This window comes from Salvelinus fontinalis, chromosome 2 (assembly GCF_029448725.1).
Source record: "Salvelinus fontinalis isolate EN_2023a chromosome 2, ASM2944872v1, whole genome shotgun sequence".
Taxonomy (NCBI): domain Eukaryota; kingdom Metazoa; phylum Chordata; class Actinopteri; order Salmoniformes; family Salmonidae; genus Salvelinus; species Salvelinus fontinalis.
The window spans coordinates 80,608,598-80,629,676 of NC_074666.1; the positions used below are offsets into that span (position 1 = coordinate 80,608,598).

The 21,079-nt window shown below is 41.8% G+C and overlaps 1 protein-coding gene across 1 annotated transcript; it reads left to right on the forward strand.

The window, feature by feature from the left end:
- The first annotated feature begins 845 nt into the window (after positions 1 to 845).
- Positions 846 to 17,699, forward strand: LOC129828339 (uncharacterized). Its single transcript, XM_055889475.1, has 9 exons — positions 846 to 961; positions 7,669 to 7,695; positions 7,911 to 8,225; positions 8,393 to 8,707; positions 8,926 to 9,231; positions 13,935 to 14,258; positions 14,474 to 14,605; positions 14,920 to 15,055; positions 16,765 to 17,699. The coding sequence occupies exons 1-9, from the start codon at positions 919 to 921 to the stop codon at positions 16,997 to 16,999; spliced, it is 1,833 nt and encodes a 610-aa protein (XP_055745450.1). The 5' UTR covers positions 846 to 918; the 3' UTR covers positions 17,000 to 17,699.
- The last annotated feature ends 3,380 nt before the right edge of the window (positions 17,700 to 21,079 follow it).

Genomic DNA, 21,079 nt, shown 5'->3' on the forward strand with positions numbered 1-21,079 from the left:
GCCTAGTGGTTAGAGTGTTGGGCCAGTAACTGAAAGGTTGCAAGATCGAATCCCTGAGCGGACAAGGTAAAAATCTGTCGTTCTGCTCCTGAACAAGGCAATTAACCCACTGTTCATAGGCCGTCGTTGAAAATAAGAATTTGTTCTTAACTGACTTGCCTAGGTAAAAAAATTCAAGAAACTAACTTGCATCAACACATTGATTTGGTCCTTTGTGACATGTAAATAAAGTTAAATAATAATTCAGATGCAATAGTATAACAACTACAGTTGCTATAGTTGACACTTAAATTAGACATTATATTGCTTTATTTGATTTAGCTTTTTGTAACCAATCGAAATGTTCAGCATATTTGATCCATTGGGTCAAATTCCAAACTGTAGTTGTTGTATGCATTGGTGGGGTGTCACTTTGTGTCTTTGGTCAGTTCCAGTGCTGTTGAGGAACTAGCATTATGTGTTTAACTGTTGGGTGATTGCATTCAACTGAACTGGATCCTCATTGCATGTTTTGGAGATTAACTTTTATGTCTACACTTCTTCTTTGAAGGGGATTAGAAGGCCAAGTGAGACGAGGTCCAACCATAAAAATAATATGAGCACTGGGAAGTAAAAGGTGTGACTCTCGACTCGCTATTTTGGGCCTTTGCCTTCCTAATCTACTTCCTTAGGTCAAGACCATCAAGCTCTCACTTTTGATTCTCCTTGGTTTGTCTATCAATCAAACAGGGTACATGGGCTTTACTTGCAACAAAACTGTTTACCCTAGATACAACAGCACAAATTAGGAAGTAACAGAGGAGCTGAGCTGGGCACAAAAAATTCACCAGACAGTCCCCGACAGAGACTGGTCACCACACATTTTACAAGAAAGCTTGTTCAGTTCTACAAGAGAAAATACCTCTCTTAATTTCTGAAATGAAGATCAACATATTGAAAAGTCTCCTCTATCTGACAATGGGTGAGTTTAACTTCCAAAACGTGCAATTTAATTTCATATCTGTCAGCAAATGGAGAACACTGCTTTGCTTGAAATTCATGGTTTTAACGGCTGCTTATTGGATAAAAGTACTCGGGGATAAATCCTACATTCGGTTGAGAAATGTGTTTCAAATGTTCTTGTCAATCTAAATCAATGTCAATGGGAGATTTGCTTGAATCTCAAGTAAAGACTTGGATCTCTGAATTAATAGAGTAATCTGTCCAGACTATCATAAATCGCCAGCAAATAGTCAAATGACCTATCAATGTTTAGTAAAGGGGTGGATTTTCTCAATCATATCATTGACCAATAAGGAAAGATTGACATCTGCCAGATAATTGATACAGGCAATTAATGTAATATTGATTGTATATACAAACAGAGGTGCCTAATAGGCCAGAGGCCTAGAAGCCTTGGGAATGAGAATTGATCATACAACCTTCCTCCATGGACTGGATACAGCATAAGAGAGAGAACAAAGGCATTTAATTACATTTATAACGTGTTTAGGTGTAACCTTCTCAACCAATCAAATGATACCAAGTTTACAGTAACCTAAACACGCACATTGTGGCCATCACTTTATTCTAGGGTTCAAAATCTAACAAACAAACTAAATGGATAAATGAGCCACTTATAAGCAGTTAATAGATCATCATCATAGCATAGTACATGCTTTAGGTTCAATTGACTTTAGCTTATGCTAAATAGACATTCTCACAATCCATCATGCTTCCCCTTTTTAGAAGCAGAGTTTAAAAAAAAACTTTTAACATGTTCTTTTCGGGGGAGTGGTTGACAGGGTTAACTTGAAAGAGGAACATTGGGTTATGAGATATTCTTGTTTCTTGAGTCTGAAGTTGTAATAGAAGTAGGGAGGTGTTAACTAGCCAACGGATCCCTTTGTCTAAGGGACTTGGTTCTGTAACCTGAATGAATGTGTGCATTTATGTGAGAAATCAGCTTATGAACCCTACACTTGAAGTCGGAAGTTTACATACACCTTAGCCAAATACATTTAAACTCAGTTTTTCACTATTCCAGACATTTAATTCTAGTAAAAATTCCCTGTCTTACGTAAGTTAGGATGACCACTTTATTTTAAGAAGGTGAGATGTCAGAATAATAGTAGAGAGAATGATTTATTTCAGCTTTTCGTTCTTTCATCACATTCCCAGTGGGTCAGAAGTTTACATACACTCAATTAGTATTTGGTAGCGTTGCCTTTAAACTGTTTAACTTGGGTCAAACGTTTTGGGTAGCCTTCCACAAACTTCCCACAATAAGTTGGGTGAATTTTGGCCCATTCCTCCTGACAGAGCTGGTGTAACTGAGTCAGGTTTGTAGGCCTCCTTGCTCGCACACACTTTTTCAGTTCTGCCCACAAATGTTCTATGGGATTGAGGTCGGGGCTTTATGATGGCCACTCCAATACCTTGACTTTGTTGTCCTTAAGCCATTTTGCCACAACTTTGGAAGTATGCTTGGGGTCATTGTCCATTTGGAAGAGCCATTTGCGACCAAGCTTTAACTTCCTGACTGATGTCTTGAGATGTTGCTTCAATATATCCACATAATTTTCCTACCTCATGATGCCATCTATTTTGTGAAGTGCACCAGTCCCTTCTGCAGCAAAGCACCCTCACAACATGATGCTGCCACCCCTGTGCTTCGTGGTTGGGATGGTGTTCTTCGGCTTGCAAGCCTCCACCCTTTTCCCCCAAACATAACGATGGACATTATGGCCAAACAGTTCTATTTTTGTTTCACCAGACCAGAGGACATTCCTCCAAAATGTACAATCTTTGTCCCCATGTGCAGTTGCAAACCATAGTCTTTTTTATGGCAGTTTTGGAGCAGTGGCTTCTTCCTTGCTGATGTCGATATAGGACTCGTTTTACTGTGGATATAGATACTTTTGTACCTGTTTCCTCCAGCATCTTCACACGGTCCTTTGCTGTTGTTCTGGGATTGATTTGCACATTTCGCACCAAAGTGCGTTAATCTCTAAGAGACAGAACGCGTCTCCTTCCTGAGCAGTATGGCGGCTGCGTGGTCCCATGGTGTTTATACTTGCGTACTATTGTTTGTACAGATGAATGTGGTACCTTCAGGCGTTTGGAAATTGCTCCCAAGGATGAACCAGACTTGTGAAGGTCTTGGCTGATTTCTTTTGATTTTCCTATGATGTCAAGCAAAGAGGAACTGAGTTTGAAGGTAGGCCTTGAAATACATTCACAGGTACACCGCCAATTGACTCAAATTATGTCAATTAGCCTATCAGAAGCTTCTAAAGCCATGACATAATTTTCTGGAATTTTCCAAGCTTTTTAAAGGCACAGTCAACTTAGTGTATGTACACTTCTGACCCACTGGAAATGTGATACATCTGTCTGTAAACAATTGTTGGAAAAATTGTGTCATGCACAAAGTAGATGTCCTAACCGACTTGCCAAAACTATAGTTTGTTAACAAGAAATTTGTGGAGTGTTTGAAAAACAAGTTTTAATGACTCCAACCTAAGTGTATGTAAACTTCCGACTTCAACTGTAGGTCAGAGGCGGGCAATCCCGTTCCTGGAGAGCCGCAGGGTATGCAGGATTTTGCTTTAATTGACCTGAAAGACCAGGTGTGTTGAACTTGTGACCCGTTTCAGTAAACTAGGCATTTGTCGCGGTTCACTAATTCACAGGATAGACGTTTGACCGAAATCTTTTCTCAAACATGTGAACTTTAATGTGCCTTAATAACAAACTTGTATGCCATCTCTAAATCTGAATAAAATTGTTAAATTACGAGCCTAGTTGGTTTAGCTACAGAAAAAGGCAGCAACCATCCCGCTAGCCACGATTGGCTGTGCTAATGACTGGGCTGGACATGCCAAGAGATGAGTTTGGATTGGTCTGCCGTATAGCACTCCGTATTTGAGCTGGTCATTATGTCTAGGTAATCCTGTCTAACGCTCCTTTTTTAAACATATCATTAGTAAAACTGCATAAGTGTTGCTTTTCACTCTGGAGGACCGAGTTTTGATATCAGTGGAATTCGAGTATGATAGCTAAGGAGATGGAGAAAACATCGGTCTCTGGATTACATCTTCAAATCTAAGGGCAGCCTTAGCATCCAACAGGAGACGCGTCCATCCATGAAGGATGTATACGGATAAAATAGGCTGGCTAGCTACATTTTCAGATATTACACGTTTCTAATTTTGACAGAAAGTATTTTAATTTCAAGTTAAAGTGTACTGTTAACTAGCTAATGTTAGCTGGCTGGCTCGCTAACTAACGTTACATGTATGATCTTGTTATTCACATCTCAGAGCCATTTGCTTGGCTAGCTATAGCCTAATGTTAGCCAGCTATCATTGAACCTAGTTGGTTAGCTACCTGCAGATTCATGCAGGGTAGTAACATCATGAGTTGGGATTATGGTTCATTGTTTACCTAGCTATCTAGCTACATGTCTTAACAAAACATGTCTATAAAAGTAACCATTCCGGGTGTGTTCTAAATTCAGTCTGGCCATCTACTCCGATTTCAGAGCGCTCTCGTCTGAGTGTGCCAGAGCGCAGAATAACTTACACGTTACATATGGCCGGTGACAGTAAACATCGGCAAAAATGCGTAATTAAATTGTCGCCAGCAGCACAGTTACAGTCTCCAACACTATGGATAACATGAAAACAGCCTAACCAGCTCTGCTAGGGTGAGTAAATTGGTCAGAGTGGGGTGTTCTCTCATTTGTAGCTAGCAAGCTAGTCAATGTTAGCCAGTTGTTGTGAGGTCAGAACGTTCGGATCAACCCTACTCATCTGCCAGAGCGTCTAGTCTGCGCTCTGAACGCTCCGAGAGCAAAACGCTCTGAATTTATGAACGGACAATCTGACAGCACAGTTGCAGTCACCAACACTCTGGATAACATAACAGCCTAACCAGCTCGCCTAGGGCGAGTAATGTTCAGTGAGCAGGAAGTAGCTATCAAGTTAACTTGGGTGCTTGACTGCTGCTGTTAGTACAGAAGACTCGGATCCATCCTTAAAGAGATGGGTGGGGCTAAAACTTCAGAGGGTGTGAACGATGCTGAATGGGTGTAGACAAAGGGCTCTCCAGTAGTAGTACCAAAATATTCAAAGGCCATTTTCTCAAAGGTGAGTTTAAAAGTTTATCAACTTTCAGAGCAGAATTACTTTCCTATTATTCCTCAACTGTAGTGTATGATATATACTTTTGTAGCTCTGAGTCTCTACTTATATCTAATGTAAAAAACACTATTTCAAATTTTGCTACATTAGACCGATTTGAGTCGGTCGGTCACATTTAGTCAATCACTGAACTGACCGACTGAGCTAATTGATCAGTTCAGTTATTGACTAAATTCAACAAACCTGGTCTTCCAGGCCAGTTAACTCCAAATCATGTGTACCCTGTGGTTCTCTAGGCCTTCCCCTGGCCTAGGTGTTGAATGCACATGTGCCCAGAGAGACAGCAACCTTACCTTCGTCCAGGGCCAGCTCTGTCTCTCTTGACCTTTTATTCATTCCTGGGGGAGCTGCGTGCCCGCGCATGCGCACATTTTAAAAGGAAACATTGCTCATGGCCACCAAACAAAACCAGCCACCTCACAACTTGCAAGCTGACCTCTTATTCGGCCAGTCCAAGCAGATTATTGTTGGTTCAGATGGTGACGAAATCTAAATATGTACAAACTAAAGACTCAAAAACAAATGAAAATTCTCATGGCCAATGTTCCCTCAAATGTATTTTGTCACTACACACATTTTAAGTCTGAGCGCAAACTTGAACATTGTGAAAATGGTGTGAACACTGAGGCTGTACCCGCTTGAAGTTAGTTTTACTAACTTCAAGCGGCCATTTGTTCATAGTATATGCCTACCAAAGAGGCATAATGTACCATCAAAAACAATGGAGAAAATGCATCCCATAACATTTTAACATGGAAATAACTATTGAAATACATAGCTGTTCTATGATACAGCCTACAGCAGCAGCCAATGTGTAGTGTTCAATGTAGGCCTATATTCCATGAGACTTTTAAAAACAAGCTTTTTATCCATTTATCCTTCAGACAAGGATGTGAGTGAAAATGTTGTTGTATTGTCTTGTTTGATGTTCGATGCAAGATAAAAATGCATTGTTATTCCCATACCATTATTAGTATGACAGCAAATCAGACAAAAATGTATGCTACCCTCTGCCTATTGACTACATTGCTTATTCAAGCCTGTCTCAAAATACAACACTGCCCCTTTAAGACGTTAAAAATCTTTTTATCTGACTCCCGTTTCAAAGATAGTTAGAATCACTCCCCCACTGCTGACCAGAAATGAGCTACTACTGAGCTAATAACTCACTAATTAGCAAAGAATAGGCCTATGAACAAATGTGCACACGCAGCTACATGCGGTTCTTCGCTTTGATCTCAACACAATAGCATCTACTCATGACCGCTCGTGCCTGTCAATGGAGTCTTGCATAGTTTGTTTTGTTTCGGTATGTTGCACTGAAAGAGGCTAATATTATGTTGATTCGATCACAATTCCCACAGTGAAGAGAAACGTTGATAGTGTTAACTAACGGGGTTGGAACTCGAGTAAAGTTTTGTGAAGTTCCATCTCGTGTGTCTCTGCTCAGGTTGATATTTCTTCTGCGCAGCAGTCCTGGGGGAGCTAAGTACCCACGTCTTACAAGGGAACATTGCTCATGGCCACCAAACAAAACCAGCCACCTCACAGCTTGCAAGCTGAGAATTACCTTAATGGGATGTGCTTATCAACCAGGATCAGCACCTGGGGGAATGGAGTGTGGAAGTGGTAGTGAGCTGTAATGGGCAGTCTAAACTACCTAACCTATTCCCTAACAGGAAGTCACACCTCTGACTGAGGTCTGAACAACCTGAATCCTGGCTTAGGAAGGTCACCAAAAATCCTGAAATTTCCATCCCTAACTATAACATTTCCCTACAAGATAGAACTGCCAAAGGGGGCGGAGTTGCAATCTACTGCAGAAATCTCTGAAGCTGGAGTCTTTTATCTCCCTCTCTAACTTTAAGCATCAGCTGTCTGAGCAGCTTACCGATCACTGTACCTGTACACAGCCAATCTGTAAATAACACACCCGACTACCTCGTCCCCATATTATTTCTTACCCTCTTGTTCTTTTGCACCCCAGTATCTCTACTTGCACATCATCATCTGCACATCTATCACTCGTGTATTAATGCTAAATTGTAATTATTTTCACTTCTAGGGCCTATTTATTGCTTACCTCCCTACTCTTCTACATTTGCACACACTGTACATCAATTTTTCTATTTTTCTTTTCTTTTGTGTTATTGACTGTACGTTTGTTTATGTGTTGTTGTTTTTGTCGCACTGCTTTGCTTTATCTTGGCCAGGTCGCAGTTGTAAATGAGAACTTGTTCTCAACTGGCCTACCTGGTTAAATCAAGGTGAAATAAAAAATTTAAAAATAAAAATCTCTCACACAGCATGCTTCTTGAGTGTTTGTGACAGTTCATGCAATGAACCACAGAAGACTGCCTGTGGGCTCGTCTTCAGTTTGATTTTGCTGACAGTATCAAGTGGTTTCAGCTGTACATTTACTGCATGCATATATTTTGAGACTGCCTACCACTAATTTCATCCATTTGTTTTTCTCTATTAGTTTATCCACTAAATGTGTTACCTGCTGGTAAGTGAATCATCTTGAGATAGTTGTGGCAATTACTTTTTTCCCATTGAATGAACAAAAAGTCTACAGCATATTCTTTATAAAAAAAAGTTGTAGTATGATGCACAAATCAGATACATTCCCTGAGTTGTTAAATACGTTTATAAAAAAAGATGGCCAATTAAGCAAAACTGTGAATTTTGATGAATGACTTCCCATGTCTTTTTACCTGACAGTCACTTCCCAGATCAGGCTGGTCAATGGTAAAGATCGCTGCTCAGGAAGAGTTGAGATCTATTACAGTGGCCAGTGGGGAACAGTTTGTGATGATTCCTGGGATATTACAGATGCTGAGGTGGTGTGTAGAGAGCTGGACTGTAAGGGTACAAACAAAGTCCAAAGTAGTGGCCAATATGGTCCAGGCAGTGGAAAGATCTGGCTGGATGACGTTGCATGCACTGGTAGTGAACGTCATCTCACAGCGTGCCCGCACAGTGGATTTGGAAAACATAACTGTCAACATAGTGAGGATGTTGGTGTTGTCTGCCCAGGTAAGGGAGTCACATAGTCTTGCCATTCCAAACTCTTTCATGACACATCTGTTCATAGTTGATATCATGAAATGCATAATGTCCTGAGGTTAATTTCAGCATCTAAAAACCACCCAGTTCCATGCCTTGTAAATGACCTTGACTTTTTATCTTTTCCCGCCTCCAAGCTGCCCAGATCAGGCTGGTCAATGGTAATGGTCGCTGCTCTGGGAGAGTGGAGATCTATTACAGTGGCCAGTGGGGAACAGTGTGTGATGAAGACTGGGATATGAATGATGCTGCGGTGGTGTGTGGACAGCTGGGTTGTGGGAGTGCTGTAGGTGCCCCTCTCGTTGCCTATTTTGGTCAGGGTAGTGAACCAACCTGGCTGGATAATGTGAACTGCTCTGGAAATGAAAGCTACCTCTCAGAGTGCTCACACAAAAGTTTTGAAGATGAAAACTGTGATCATGGTGAAGATGCTGGTGTTTTCTGCCTCTCAGGTAATTAGTGGTTTTATCATGTTGTGACATGAGTGCAGAAACAGTAAAGAGAGATAAAAAGATGTTAAACAACACTTCCGACACCATTCATTTAGAATACTGCTGCTTGTGATTTGAATGTATGTATGTTCAGTTATGTGCAGTGAACAGGGCCGAACGTGAAATGGAGTCCTACATGTATCTGTGTCTTGTAACTAATACACAGAACTTTTGTACAGGTTTAACCCTGAAGAGACCTACCCTCTCTAAAACGCCTTCCCATTCAGCTTTTTCACCTGGTGAAATGGTGCAGTTCATCTGCTCTGTCCCTCAACGAATTGCCATCACTGCAAACTTTGACTTACATAGGGGAGGATCTTCAATAATGACCCTAGCAGTTGGAACCACTCAGACCAGTAAGACTTTCACATTGTCCAGTCTGCAATCTGCACACCAGGGAAGGTACAGTTGTCTACAACAGATAACCCAGAATGGTCAGAAAATGATCAGCTCTTCTTCCAGCAACTCCATGGACATCACTATTGGTGAGTTATTTTATTTATTAAATTTTTTATTTAACCTTTATTTAACCAGGTAGGCTAGTTGAGAACAAGTTCTCAATTGCAACTGCGACCTGGCCAAGATAAAGCATAGCAATTCGACACATACAACAACACAGAGTTACACATGGAATAAACAAAACATAGTCAATAATACAGTAGAACAAAAGAAAACAAAAAGTCTATATACAGTGAGTGCAAATGAGGTAAGTTAAGTTAAGGCAATAAAATAGACCATGGTGGCGAAGTAAATACAATATAGCAATTAAACACTAGAATGGTAGATGTGCAGAATATTAATGTGCAAGTAGAGATACTGGGGTGCAAAGGAGCAAGATAAATAAATAAATACTGTATGGGGATGAGGTAGGTAGATAGATGGGCTGTTTACAGATGGGCTATGTACAGGTGCAGTGATCAGTGAGCTGCTCTGACAGCTGGTGCTTAAAGCTAGTGAGGGAGATATGAGTCTCAAGCTTCAGAGATTTTTGCAGTTCGTTCCATTCATTGGCAGCAGATAACTGGAAGGAAAGATGACCAAAGGAGGAATTGGCTTTGGGGGTAACCAGTGAGATATACCTGCTGGAGCGCGTGCTACGAGTGGGTGCTGCTATGGTGACCAGTGAGCTGAGATAAGGCGGGGCTTTACCTAGCAGAGACTTGTAGATAACCTGTAGCCAGTGGGTTTGGCGACGAGTATGAATGGAGGGCCAACCAACGAGAGCGTACAGGTCGCAATGGTGTGTAGTGTATTGGGCTTTGGTAACAAATCGGATGGCACTGTGATAGACTGCATCCAGTTTGTTGAGTAGAGTGTTGGAGGCTATTTTATAGATGACATCACCGAAGTCGAGGATCGGTAGGATGGTCAGTTTTACGAGGGTATGTTTGGCAGCATGAGTGAAGGATGCTTTGTTGCGATATAGGAAAACAATTCTAGATGTAATTTTGGATTGGAGATGCTTAATGTGAGTCTGTAAGGAGAGTTTACAGTCTAACCAGACACCTAGGTATTTGTAGTTGTCCGAGCCATCCGAGCCGTCCAGAGTAGTGATGCTGGACGGGCGAGCAGGTGCGGGCAGTGATCAGTTGAATAGCATGCATTTAGTTTTCCCTGCGTTTAAGAGCAGTTGGAGGCCAGGGAAGGAGAGTTGTATGGCACTGAAGCTCGTCTGGAGGTTAGTTAACACAGTGTCCAAAGAGGTGCCAGAAGTATACAGAATGGTGTCGTCTGCCTAGAGGTGTACCAGAGAATCACCAGCAGCAAGAGCAACATCATTGATGTATACAGAGAAGAGAGTCGGCCCAAGGATTGAACCCTGTGGCATCCCATAGAGACTGGCAGAGGTCCGGACAACAGGCCCTCCGATTTGACACACTGAACTCTAGCAGAGAAGTAGTTGGTAAACCAGGCGAGGCAATCATTTGAGAAACCAAGGCTGTCGAGTCTGCCAATAAGAATGTGGTGATTGACAGAGTCGAAAGCCTTGGCCAGGTCGATGAATACGGCTGCACAGCAATGTCTCTTATTGATGGTGGTTATGATGTCGTTTAGGACCTTGAGCGTGGCTGAGGTGCACCCATGACCAGCTCTGAAACCAGATTGCATAGCGGAGAAGGTACGGTGGGATTCGAAATGGTCGGTAATCTGTTTGTTAACTTGGCTTTCGAAGACCTTAGAAAGACAGGGTAGGATAGATATACATAGGTCTGTAGCAGTTTGGGTCTAGAGTGTCACCCCCTTTGAAGAGGAGGATGACCGCGGCAGCTTTCCAATCTTTGGGAATCTCAGACGATACGAAAGAGAGGTTGAACAGGCTAGTAATAGGGGTTACAACAATTTCGGCAGATCATTTTAGAAAGAGAGGGTCCAGATTGTCTAGCCCGGCTGATTTGTAGGGGTCCAGATTTTGCAGCTCTTTCAGAACATCAGCTATCTGGATTTGGGTAAAGGAGAAATGGTGGGGGCTTTGGCGGGGTGCTGTGGAGGGTGCCGGGCAGTTGACCGGGGTAGGGGTAGCCAGGTGGAAAGCATGGCCAGCCATAGAGAAATGCTTATTGAAATTCTCAATTATAGTGGATTTATCGGTGGTGACAGTGTTTCCTTGCCTCAGCGCAGTGGGCAGCTGGGAGGAGGTGCTCTTATTCTCCATGGACTTTACAGTGTCCCAGAACTTTTTTGAGTTAGTACTACAGGATGCACGATTCTGTTTGAAAAAGCTAGCCTTAGCTTTCCTAACTGCCTGTGTATATTTGTTCCTAACTTCCCTGAAAAGTTGCATATCATGGGGGCTATTCGATGCTAATGCAGAACGCCACAGGTTTGTGCTGGTCAAGGGCAGACAGGTCTGGAGTGAACGAAGGACTATATCTGTTGGGGCATGCTTATTTAAGATGTTGATGAAGGCACTTTTAAAGAATAGCCAGGCATCATCTACTGACGGGATGAGGTCAATTTCATTCCAGGATACCCCGGCCAGGTCAATTAGAAAGGCCTGCTCGCAGAAGTGTTTTAGGGAGCGTTTGACAGTGATGAGGGGTGTTCTTTTGGTCGCAGACCCATTACGGATGCAGCCAATGAGGCAGTGATCGCTGAGATCTTGATTGAAAACAGCAGAGGTGTATTTGGAGGGTGAGTTAGGATGACATCTATGAGGGTGCCCGTGTTTACGGATTTGAAGTTGTACCTGGTAGGTTCATTGATAATTTGTGTGAGATTGAGGGCATCAAGCTTGGATTGTAGGATGGCCGGGGTGTTAAGCATGTCCCAGTTTAGGTCACCTAGTAGCACAAGCTCAGAGGATAGATGGGGGGCAATCAATTCACATATGGTATCGAGGGCACAGCTGGGGGCAGAATGTGGTCTATAGCAAGTGGCAACAGTGAGAGACTTGTTTCTGGAAAGGTGAATTTTTAGAAGTAGAAGCTCGAATTGTTTGGGTACAGACTTGGATAGTAATACAGAACTCTGCAGGCTATCTATGCAGTAGATTGCAACACCGCCCCCTTTGGCAGTTCTATCTTGGCGGGAAATGTTATAGTTAGCGATGGAGATTAAGGCTTTTGGTGTTTTTCCTAAGCCAGGATTCTGGCACGACTAAGACATCCGGGTTGGCAGAGTGTGCTAAAGCAGTGAGTAAAACAAACTCAGGGAGTAGGCTTCTAATGTTAACATGCATGAAACCAAGGCTTTTCCGGTTACAGAAGTCAACAAATGAGAGCACCTGGGGAGTCGGTGTGGAGCTAAGCACCAGATGATGTCATCGCATATGTAGGAGGTGGAACAACATGATTGGTTAAGGCATATTGAGCAGGGCTAGAGGCTCTACAGTGAAATAAGACAGTAATCACTAACCAGGACAGGAATGGACGAGGCATATTGATATTAGAGAGAGGCATGCGTAGCCAAGTGAACATATGGGTCCAGTGAGTGGTTGGGCTGACTGGGAACATGGCGATTCAGACAGTTAGCAGGCCGATGCTAACACGCTAACTGTTAGTAGGCCAGGGCTAAACAAGCTACCAGTTAGCAGCCCGGGTTAGCAAGCAAGCAGTTAGTAGGGGCTAGCAGTTAGCAGACCGGGGCAGGCAAGCTAGCAGTTAGCAGAACGGGGCAGGCAAGCTAGCAGTTAGCAGACCGTTGCTAACACGCTAACAGTTAGTAGGCCGGGGCAAAACAAGCTAGCAGTTAGCACACCGGGGCTGGCAAGCTAGCAGTTAGCAGACCGGGTTAGCAAGCAAGCAGTTAGCAGGGGCTAGCAGTTAGCAGACCGGGGCAGGCAAGCTAGCAGTTAGCAGACCGGGGCTAGCAAGTTAGCCTTTGGGGAACGTTGCGATGGGGGTAAGTCTGTTTTTGCCTCTTCATGCTGTGACGTCGATAGATCAGTCGTGGAATTAGTAGGGTTCCAAGTAGCTCTAGGTAGCTAGCAGGCCTAGCAGGTTAGCAGAATTGGCCTTCAGCGGACGTCGCGCCTGAGGGGCCTGTTGGAATCCTTGGGCAGATTATGTAAGTATTCCAGTCATAGAGGATCGGCGGGGTTCCGTGCCCCGTACCGGCAGTAGAAGGGGTCCGGATATTGTAGCCCAGGAGTGAGCCGGGAGATGGGTCTAGCATGGGCTATCCCCAGGCTAGTTGGTGCTAGCTCCGGGACGGAAACGTTAGCCAGGAGTAGTCAACCCTGGTTGCGGTTAGCTAGCTGTGATGATCCAGATGAAAAGGTTCAGAGTTTGTGGTAGGAATTCGGGGATATGGAGAGAAAAATAGGTCCGGTATGCTCTGGTTTTAAACGCGTTGTACGAACTGGCGAGAGCTTTCCGAGCTAAAGGTTAGCTGATGACCGCTAGCAGTGGTTAGCTGACTGATAGCTGGTAGCTAGCTAGCTTCAGTTGAGCTATTCCAGTTCAGAGGTAAATAGAAATACTTTGGGGGAAAAAAAGAAAAAAGATCCATACCACATTGGGTGAGGTGGGTTGCAAGAGAGTATTTTGAAGTTGAGGTTTAGGAAAAATATTAAAAAGAACGTGAAGAAAAATATATATACACATGGGACGAGACAAGACAAAGACGTCTGACTGCTACGCCATCTTGGATCCAAGACTACGAACACACTTACAGTTGAGGGCACTAAATGTTATGTTATGCTGCAGTTAAGTGCACACGTTAACAACCTGCTCTTGTCTTTTGTTAGTCGTCTTGTTACAGCCCAACGTCTCTCTCAGTGCTCCAAATGGAGGGATTTTCTGGGGACTTCAGGGGCCAGAGGTGACCAGGGGCCACAGCTTCTCCATCACCTGCTCCATTCAGCCACAGTATCCTGGAGGCCTCTTCTATCTGGACTTCTCTGGGTCCAACAGGACTGAAACTAAGCCAGCAGTCAACCACTCTGCCTCCTTTCACGTTCCTGTTGCAGACTATACAGACCAGGGGAACTACAGTTGTGTTTATGAAGTTATTGTCTCCACCCTGTCATTCCATTCTAACAAGACAGAGTTGCTGACAGTCAGCATTCGAGGTAAAATACATTTTAGTTTCATGTTTTCAAGTGCATTACAATGAAGGCCAAATTTAAGGATTGTGAGTAGAAAAATATATAGATATTATCAGTCCTATCATTCATTCAATATTTTTTTAAGACCAATGTTTTACATTGCATAAGAATTTCATAGCTATACGAATTCTGAAATGTAGTCTTCTGAAAGATGTTGATTATGGTGTTTCTCTCCATAGCATCCATAGTCCCCATTATTGCCTCTGGTGTAATAGTTGGGCTACTGCTCCTCCTGCTGCTGCTCATTCCTTGTCTAGTCTGGAGGAAGATACGCAACAGAGAGCAGTCTATTATGATAAACCCGAGAGAAAGTAAGATCTAGCTCCTCTAATCAGGATTCAGGTTAGGGTTGCAAAATACCCAGGTTCTCAAGAACACCCAGTTAGAAGAGTCCTGAAAATCAGGAAGGATTCATCAGGAAATGTGGAATCCTCCAACCAGGATATCTTGAAAACCTGGACATTTTGATTACTGGAATTTTTCAACCCTAATTTGATTATGGTTTTGTACTGTTTATGATATATATATTCCTGCTTATATTCACTGACATTATTTATTTGAATTAAACTGATCAATCCCTCAGCTGCCAATAACATTAGCACATATGGAAACACTGTGGTTGCAGCGAGTGAGGACAATGATGAAGAGGACTATGTCAACGTAGAACCCTTTGTCAACAAGAGCAAAGATGAAGACTTGAAAAAAAGATGCCATGCACTAATGTATGTGAAAAAGGAGTTGCTTACCACTAAAAATAATGAGTAAGTTATGTGTTGTCTCTACCTTCTTGCCCTTTGTGCTGTTGTCTATGCACAATCATGTTTGTACCTTGTTTTGTGCTGATACCATGTTGTGCTGCTGCCATGTTGTGTTTCTACCATGTGGTTGTCATGTTGTGTTGCTACCATGCTGTGTTGTCATGTATTGCTGCCATGCTATGTTGTTGTCTTAGGTCTCTCTTAATGTAGTGTTGTGATGTCTCTCTTGTCGTGATGTGTGTCAGCGAGTGAGGAAAATGATGAAGAGGACTATGTCAACGTAGAAACCTTTGTCCGCAAGAGCAAAGAGGAAGGATGAAAAAAAGGATGCCATGCAGGAATACATGTGAAAAGGGTACCACCAAAAATAATGATCAAAAGAAATGTCTGCAGTAATGAAAGGATAACCTGTGCCAAGATCCTGACTTGAAGTCCAGGGGCCGGATTCACAAAACCTTCTTAAGAAGACATTTCTTTTTAACTGGCATTTTTTCCTTAACTATAGACTTAAGGAGAAAGTTAAGCAAAGTTGCTATTCCTCAATATAGTTATTGGAAATGTTCTTAAGGTTTTCCCTAAGTTTCTTACTAAGAAAACAGTTAAGAAGAAATGGGATTCTGGAAAATAATGCTTTAGGATTTTTTCTTGTCTTGAGACGAATGGGTGCTTTTGTAACCATTAATGTTGTCTTGCGCCACAGAAACAGTTCGCTACCGGATATTTAAAAAAGGCAAGAATATAAAAAAACAAGCATTATCTAGCTAGTAATTAACAATATATTACAATATTCTAGAAGTGTTAAAAAGCTAGCGCTATCGCGTCAATTTTCAAAGGAGAACTTGGCTAACTTAGGTAACGTTAGCGTTGTTAGTTATGTTGGATATAATGTCTTTACACGTTTGCTAGCTAACGTAGCTAACTAACTTACCGGTCTCGCAGTGTCTCTCCCACCATCCCTATGATGGACGACACCTTCTCCTCCAGCTGGTCTACATGAATGGTGTCTCAGCTCCCTTCTTCTTAGCAGCTTACTTGTTGTCAGAACACTTGTGTTTTATGGCGTCAGTGTCCCTTGCCATATCCCCGATGGCAGAGACAGACTTGGCCACTCTCGCCCGTCCTCTCTTTTTGGTTTCTGCAGTTAACCTGCAGTTATCAAGTCTCCCCAACAGCAACCTTTTCCTGGATGCTATTTTCTCCACCATCACTTCAAGCTCTCGTTTACTGAATTTTTTTTGTGCTTTCCTTGGTTATCCATTGTTGGTTTTGATGTACAGTAGCTAACGTTAGACTGATGGCTGTAATGTGTGAAAAATAATGTTTTTTTTGTTTGCGTGTAAAGGGTTCACGAGCCAACTAAAACATTTTTATCCTCGAGACATAAAGCAAAAAAAGAAATGTAATAAAATTGAAAGATCAACACTTTATTATAGTGGGCCAAATCATATCATCCCTGTCACATAGGCTTATTTATTGGTTTCAAGCACGTCACTAATGTCATTGCCACATAAGAAGATATTTACGAAGTTCTTAAGATATTTACGAAGTTCCTAAGAAAATTACGAATTCCTAAGAATTGAGGAATTGCATTTACGAACTATCTTATGAACTTCTCAAATTAAATCTCAAACAGCTTCTTAAGTTTTTCCGTAAGTAATGTTTCGTGAATCCGGCCCCAGGCATGTAGCTCAAATGTTTGTATTCATCCTCAGGAATGCCCCAGGGGCCATGAACAAGTTCGGAAACATCCAAGGTGAAGGGCCAGACGCAAGTGAGGAAGATGAGTCGGACTATGAAAATCCAGATATCTTCATGGAGAGGGATTTTGCTGAAGACATCTATGATGAAGACAGTGAGTCTTTAGACCTGGAGCAGCTCACTTCATGTAAAGCTGGAAGGGAGAATGACTACGAAGAAGATGACAACATATACGCAAACTATGAGTGAAGGCCTTGTTATACGAATGCCGATGCAGAGATATAGATGCCAGGAGAGGCATGAAAGGTTAGCTTTGTGAGTTGAATTATAAGGGCTTAAAAAACAACTTTTTCATCAAAATGTTCACTTAGTAGATACGAGTAAAGGCTTTGTTTGAATATGAGTTAGAATTTCGATGTAAATTGTTTGGGTGTATGAGTTCTAGTTGTATTGTTGTCAGGTAATTGTATGAGTTTTCTGACTTGACATTGTTATATATATTTTTTAATTATTACATAATTTACTTCAGTTTAAAAACAGTGATTGTCTTGATGAATTGTCTGAACGCATTGAATATAATCTATTATTTCATTTTTTTAAGTAAATATATTAATACTTTAGACTATTTCCCTTCTATAACATTCAGTGTGCTGTCAAGGAGTTGTGCTGTCAAAGAATAGTCCGTAGCAATGACTGGTTATGATGTGCTAAACTTGAGATCTACACTCTTAGAAAAATGTCTCCATAGGATAACCCTTTTTGGTTCCAGGTAGAACTATTTTGGGTTCCATGTAGAACCATCTGTGTAAAGGGTTATTCAAAGGGTTCTCCTATGGGACAGCCGAAGAACTCTTTTAGGTTCTAGATAGCAATTTTTTTTCTAAGTGTACAGTATGGCAAAATGCAAATACATTTGTACTGTATGTATAGAATCAAACAATAATGTTGATTTCAGTGTACATTTTCGATTATTGTGTGTGTGGCTTTAAAGAACATGAAATCCATGAAACCTGACTACTTTTTACAGAAGCTTAAAACTTAAATTGTTGTTGATGAACAAAAATTGTCTTGAAAATATGTGGAGAATATGTGGAGATTTAAATACTGTACAACTATATGTTCAAGAATTAGAAATAGATCTCTGGATGCAGAAGGCCAAATCGACCCTGACCAACAACTTTCATTTTGAAGAAACGTATTAAATGGAGAAAAAAATGTTAAAAAGAAGAAATCTGCACACTGCTCTTGATTGTATTACACGGAACCCAAACCGCATGCGCCATTGTGCATACATTTATTTTGTCCCCCCACACCAAACGCGATCACGACACGCAGGGTAAAATATCAAAACAAACTCTGAACCAATTACATTAATTTGGGGACAGGTCGAAAAGCATTAAACATGTATGGCAATTTAGCTAGCTAGCTTGCACTTGCTAACTAATTTGTCCAATTTAGCTAGCTTGCTGTTGCTAGCTAATTTGTCCTGGGAAATAAACATTGAGTTGTTATTTTACCTGAAGTGCACAAGGTCCTCTACTCCGACAATTAATCCAAAAACGGTCAACCGAATCGTTTCTAATAATCTCTCATCCTTCCAGGTTGTTTCATCTTTGAACTTATATGGTGATTGGCATCTAAACTCTCATATTATTACCACGACGACCGGCAACAAAATTAGTCTTTTAGTCACCCACGTGGGTATAACCAATGAGGAGATGGCACGTGGGTACCTGCTTCTATAAGCCAATGAGGAGATGGGGGAGGCAAGACTTGCAGTGCGATCTGCGTCAGAAATAGGAATGACTTCTATTTTAGCCCTTGGCAAAGCAGACGCTCGTTGACGCACGCGAGCAGTGTGGATACAATTATTGAATAACATAGATTCCTAAATTTATTTTTGCAACGCTCGTAGTCAGGGTGTAGTCTGGGTATCACTGTTCTTTAATAAGCTTTACTTATCGGCCTTCGTCAAAGCTTTTGTGAGTTTTTTAAATTAGCACCGTTATGTAGACATAGCTCCACCCACATCTGTTCCACGCATCGAATGGGGTTGGAGTCGAGAGAAAACAAATAACTGCTACCAAATATAACAATGTGCATTTCATCCATATTAGAATAAAGTGTGTACATAAAATGTATTAAACACGTCTGTAAAACCACAATGAGGACATTGACCTACCAATGGTTAAACCAATAAAGGCCTTTAGTTCCTCTTTGTCTCTCCACTCGGTCCCTTTTGCTGTCGCTCTTCTCCGTCCTTCTAAATGTGTACACTTTAAGACCTCCTCAATGAGGATGTCACTAATGAACAGCTCCCAGGCAACTTTTGGTGCCACAACTGTTGACCCCGGCACAGACCCTGGGCAGCTCCTCAAGATGTTATGGCTTCTGGTCCTTCCTTTAGTGTGTGTGTGTTTGTGTGTGGGTGGTGTCGGGGCAATTCCCTGTATTACCAAGTGAGGAGAGTTACAAACCACACACCAGTCAGAGTTATACTTAAATTTAATCTTTAATAATATGAGCTTTACCATAGCCCTGTGACTTTCAACAATTCACTATCTATAAGGAATTGTTGAGAGTCACAACATAATGGCAACTGAGATCTTTTATAGCAAAGATACAACCCTCTCAACTTACATGACGAACCACAGATCTTAGGAACTCTTCACAAAGGGCCTTTTACTTGAGAAAGGAGTATCCCTTAGCCAGATTGCATTCGCTATAAATTATCGCTCAGTTTGGTCTCTAAAACGAGGTTCTAACCTTGTTCCTGGTACTTCATAGTACCAAAACGTTACCTCATCCAAGGCATAACTGAATTGTCAACTCTATATACTCCCACTTCAAGAAAACCCCCTCTTCTCCCCACTCCTGGACAAGCTCACTGAGGGGAGTGACTTGCGCACAGACATTGTGGAGCCAAGAGATAATTGTTTCCCCCTTAATCTCGCCATCCCTTCACATGGTTTAACAGATACATTCACAAATGAAGACAATGTTCCATTCTGTACTCCTCCCTTTCTGATATTCTGCATATTACCAGAGACATGTAAAAGACAAGCCTGACCTCTCCCCTCTCTGGGCCCCAAGTGACTGAGCCCTAGCTGAGAAGGGAAAAGTGCAACTGCCAACAGTATAGTCCAAAGGGATACATTCTAATGACAGGTATCTCACATAAGCATTTTATGTAAATAAAACATCTTATTTATCTATGTTACCCAACTAATTCTGATTCATCCGCCACAGTGGGGGAGGGGGGGGGGGGGGGGGGGGGGGGCGTTCACTCCAGTAAGACCCCTTTTTACTCAGTCTATTTGACTGGTTTTCACTCTCCTGGTTTTCCTCCCCATCTGTAGAATCATCTAGGACAGCTGGACTACCAGGGGCATCCACAACTCCAACTTGACCCACAGGCACCATAGTCTGTGTCATCTGAATTGGATACCTCAGTTTCTGAGTCAGAGGCACAAATGGCTTCCTCATCAAGCATCTGTTAAACCATTTTGTTGTATATCTGTCAACATTCTTATGAGCCTCCTTATGAAACTCCTTTTACTCATGAGTTAAAAAGGAGTAATGAAAACGGTGATGAATGAACATTAAAAGCAAGATATTTAATAACTGTGTAATTCATTACTTTGATTTTATTGTTGTAGCAAAAAGAAAGGTCAGTGTGACGAGTGCAATGCAGTGAATACGAATGGAAATACATTCGGCTCATATTTGACCCACATATGAAAACTTGGGGTAGTGATGCAAAAACTATTTTTACTTAAAAAATAAGAAATTAAAAAACAAAACTCGGATGTTAGAACATTAAAGACACATTATTTAAGGAATTCCTCTATTCTATATTATATACATAGATGCTGACATTTTTTGGGGGGGGGGGATCAATACAGCAAAAAAAAAACATTAGGCCGGGTCATGTTGACCCGGCAAATGCATTCTAGGTTTAAAGAACAGTGACACTATCAAGAGTGGTGTGCAGGTTTCTTCTTTTTTCTCATTTTATTCAACTGTTACCGTGCACCTGCAACAAAGATAGCTCAGATGTGCGAGTGCCTTTTGAATTTTGAAGAAACCTATAAAGCAGAGGACATGATAATGCAGGTCTTATTATATCCACTAGGGAGAAATTTTGTCACATCGTTCATTATGTTCATTATGTTAAACACACTACATAGTGTACACACTGTACTCTCTCTCACTCACACACACACACACACACACGGGTCCCCCACAATAGCATCGGTGCAGTGGCCGACATGCAGCAGCGAGACAGCCTCCGAGGGAAACCCACTCTTGACTGGTGTTATTTATTGA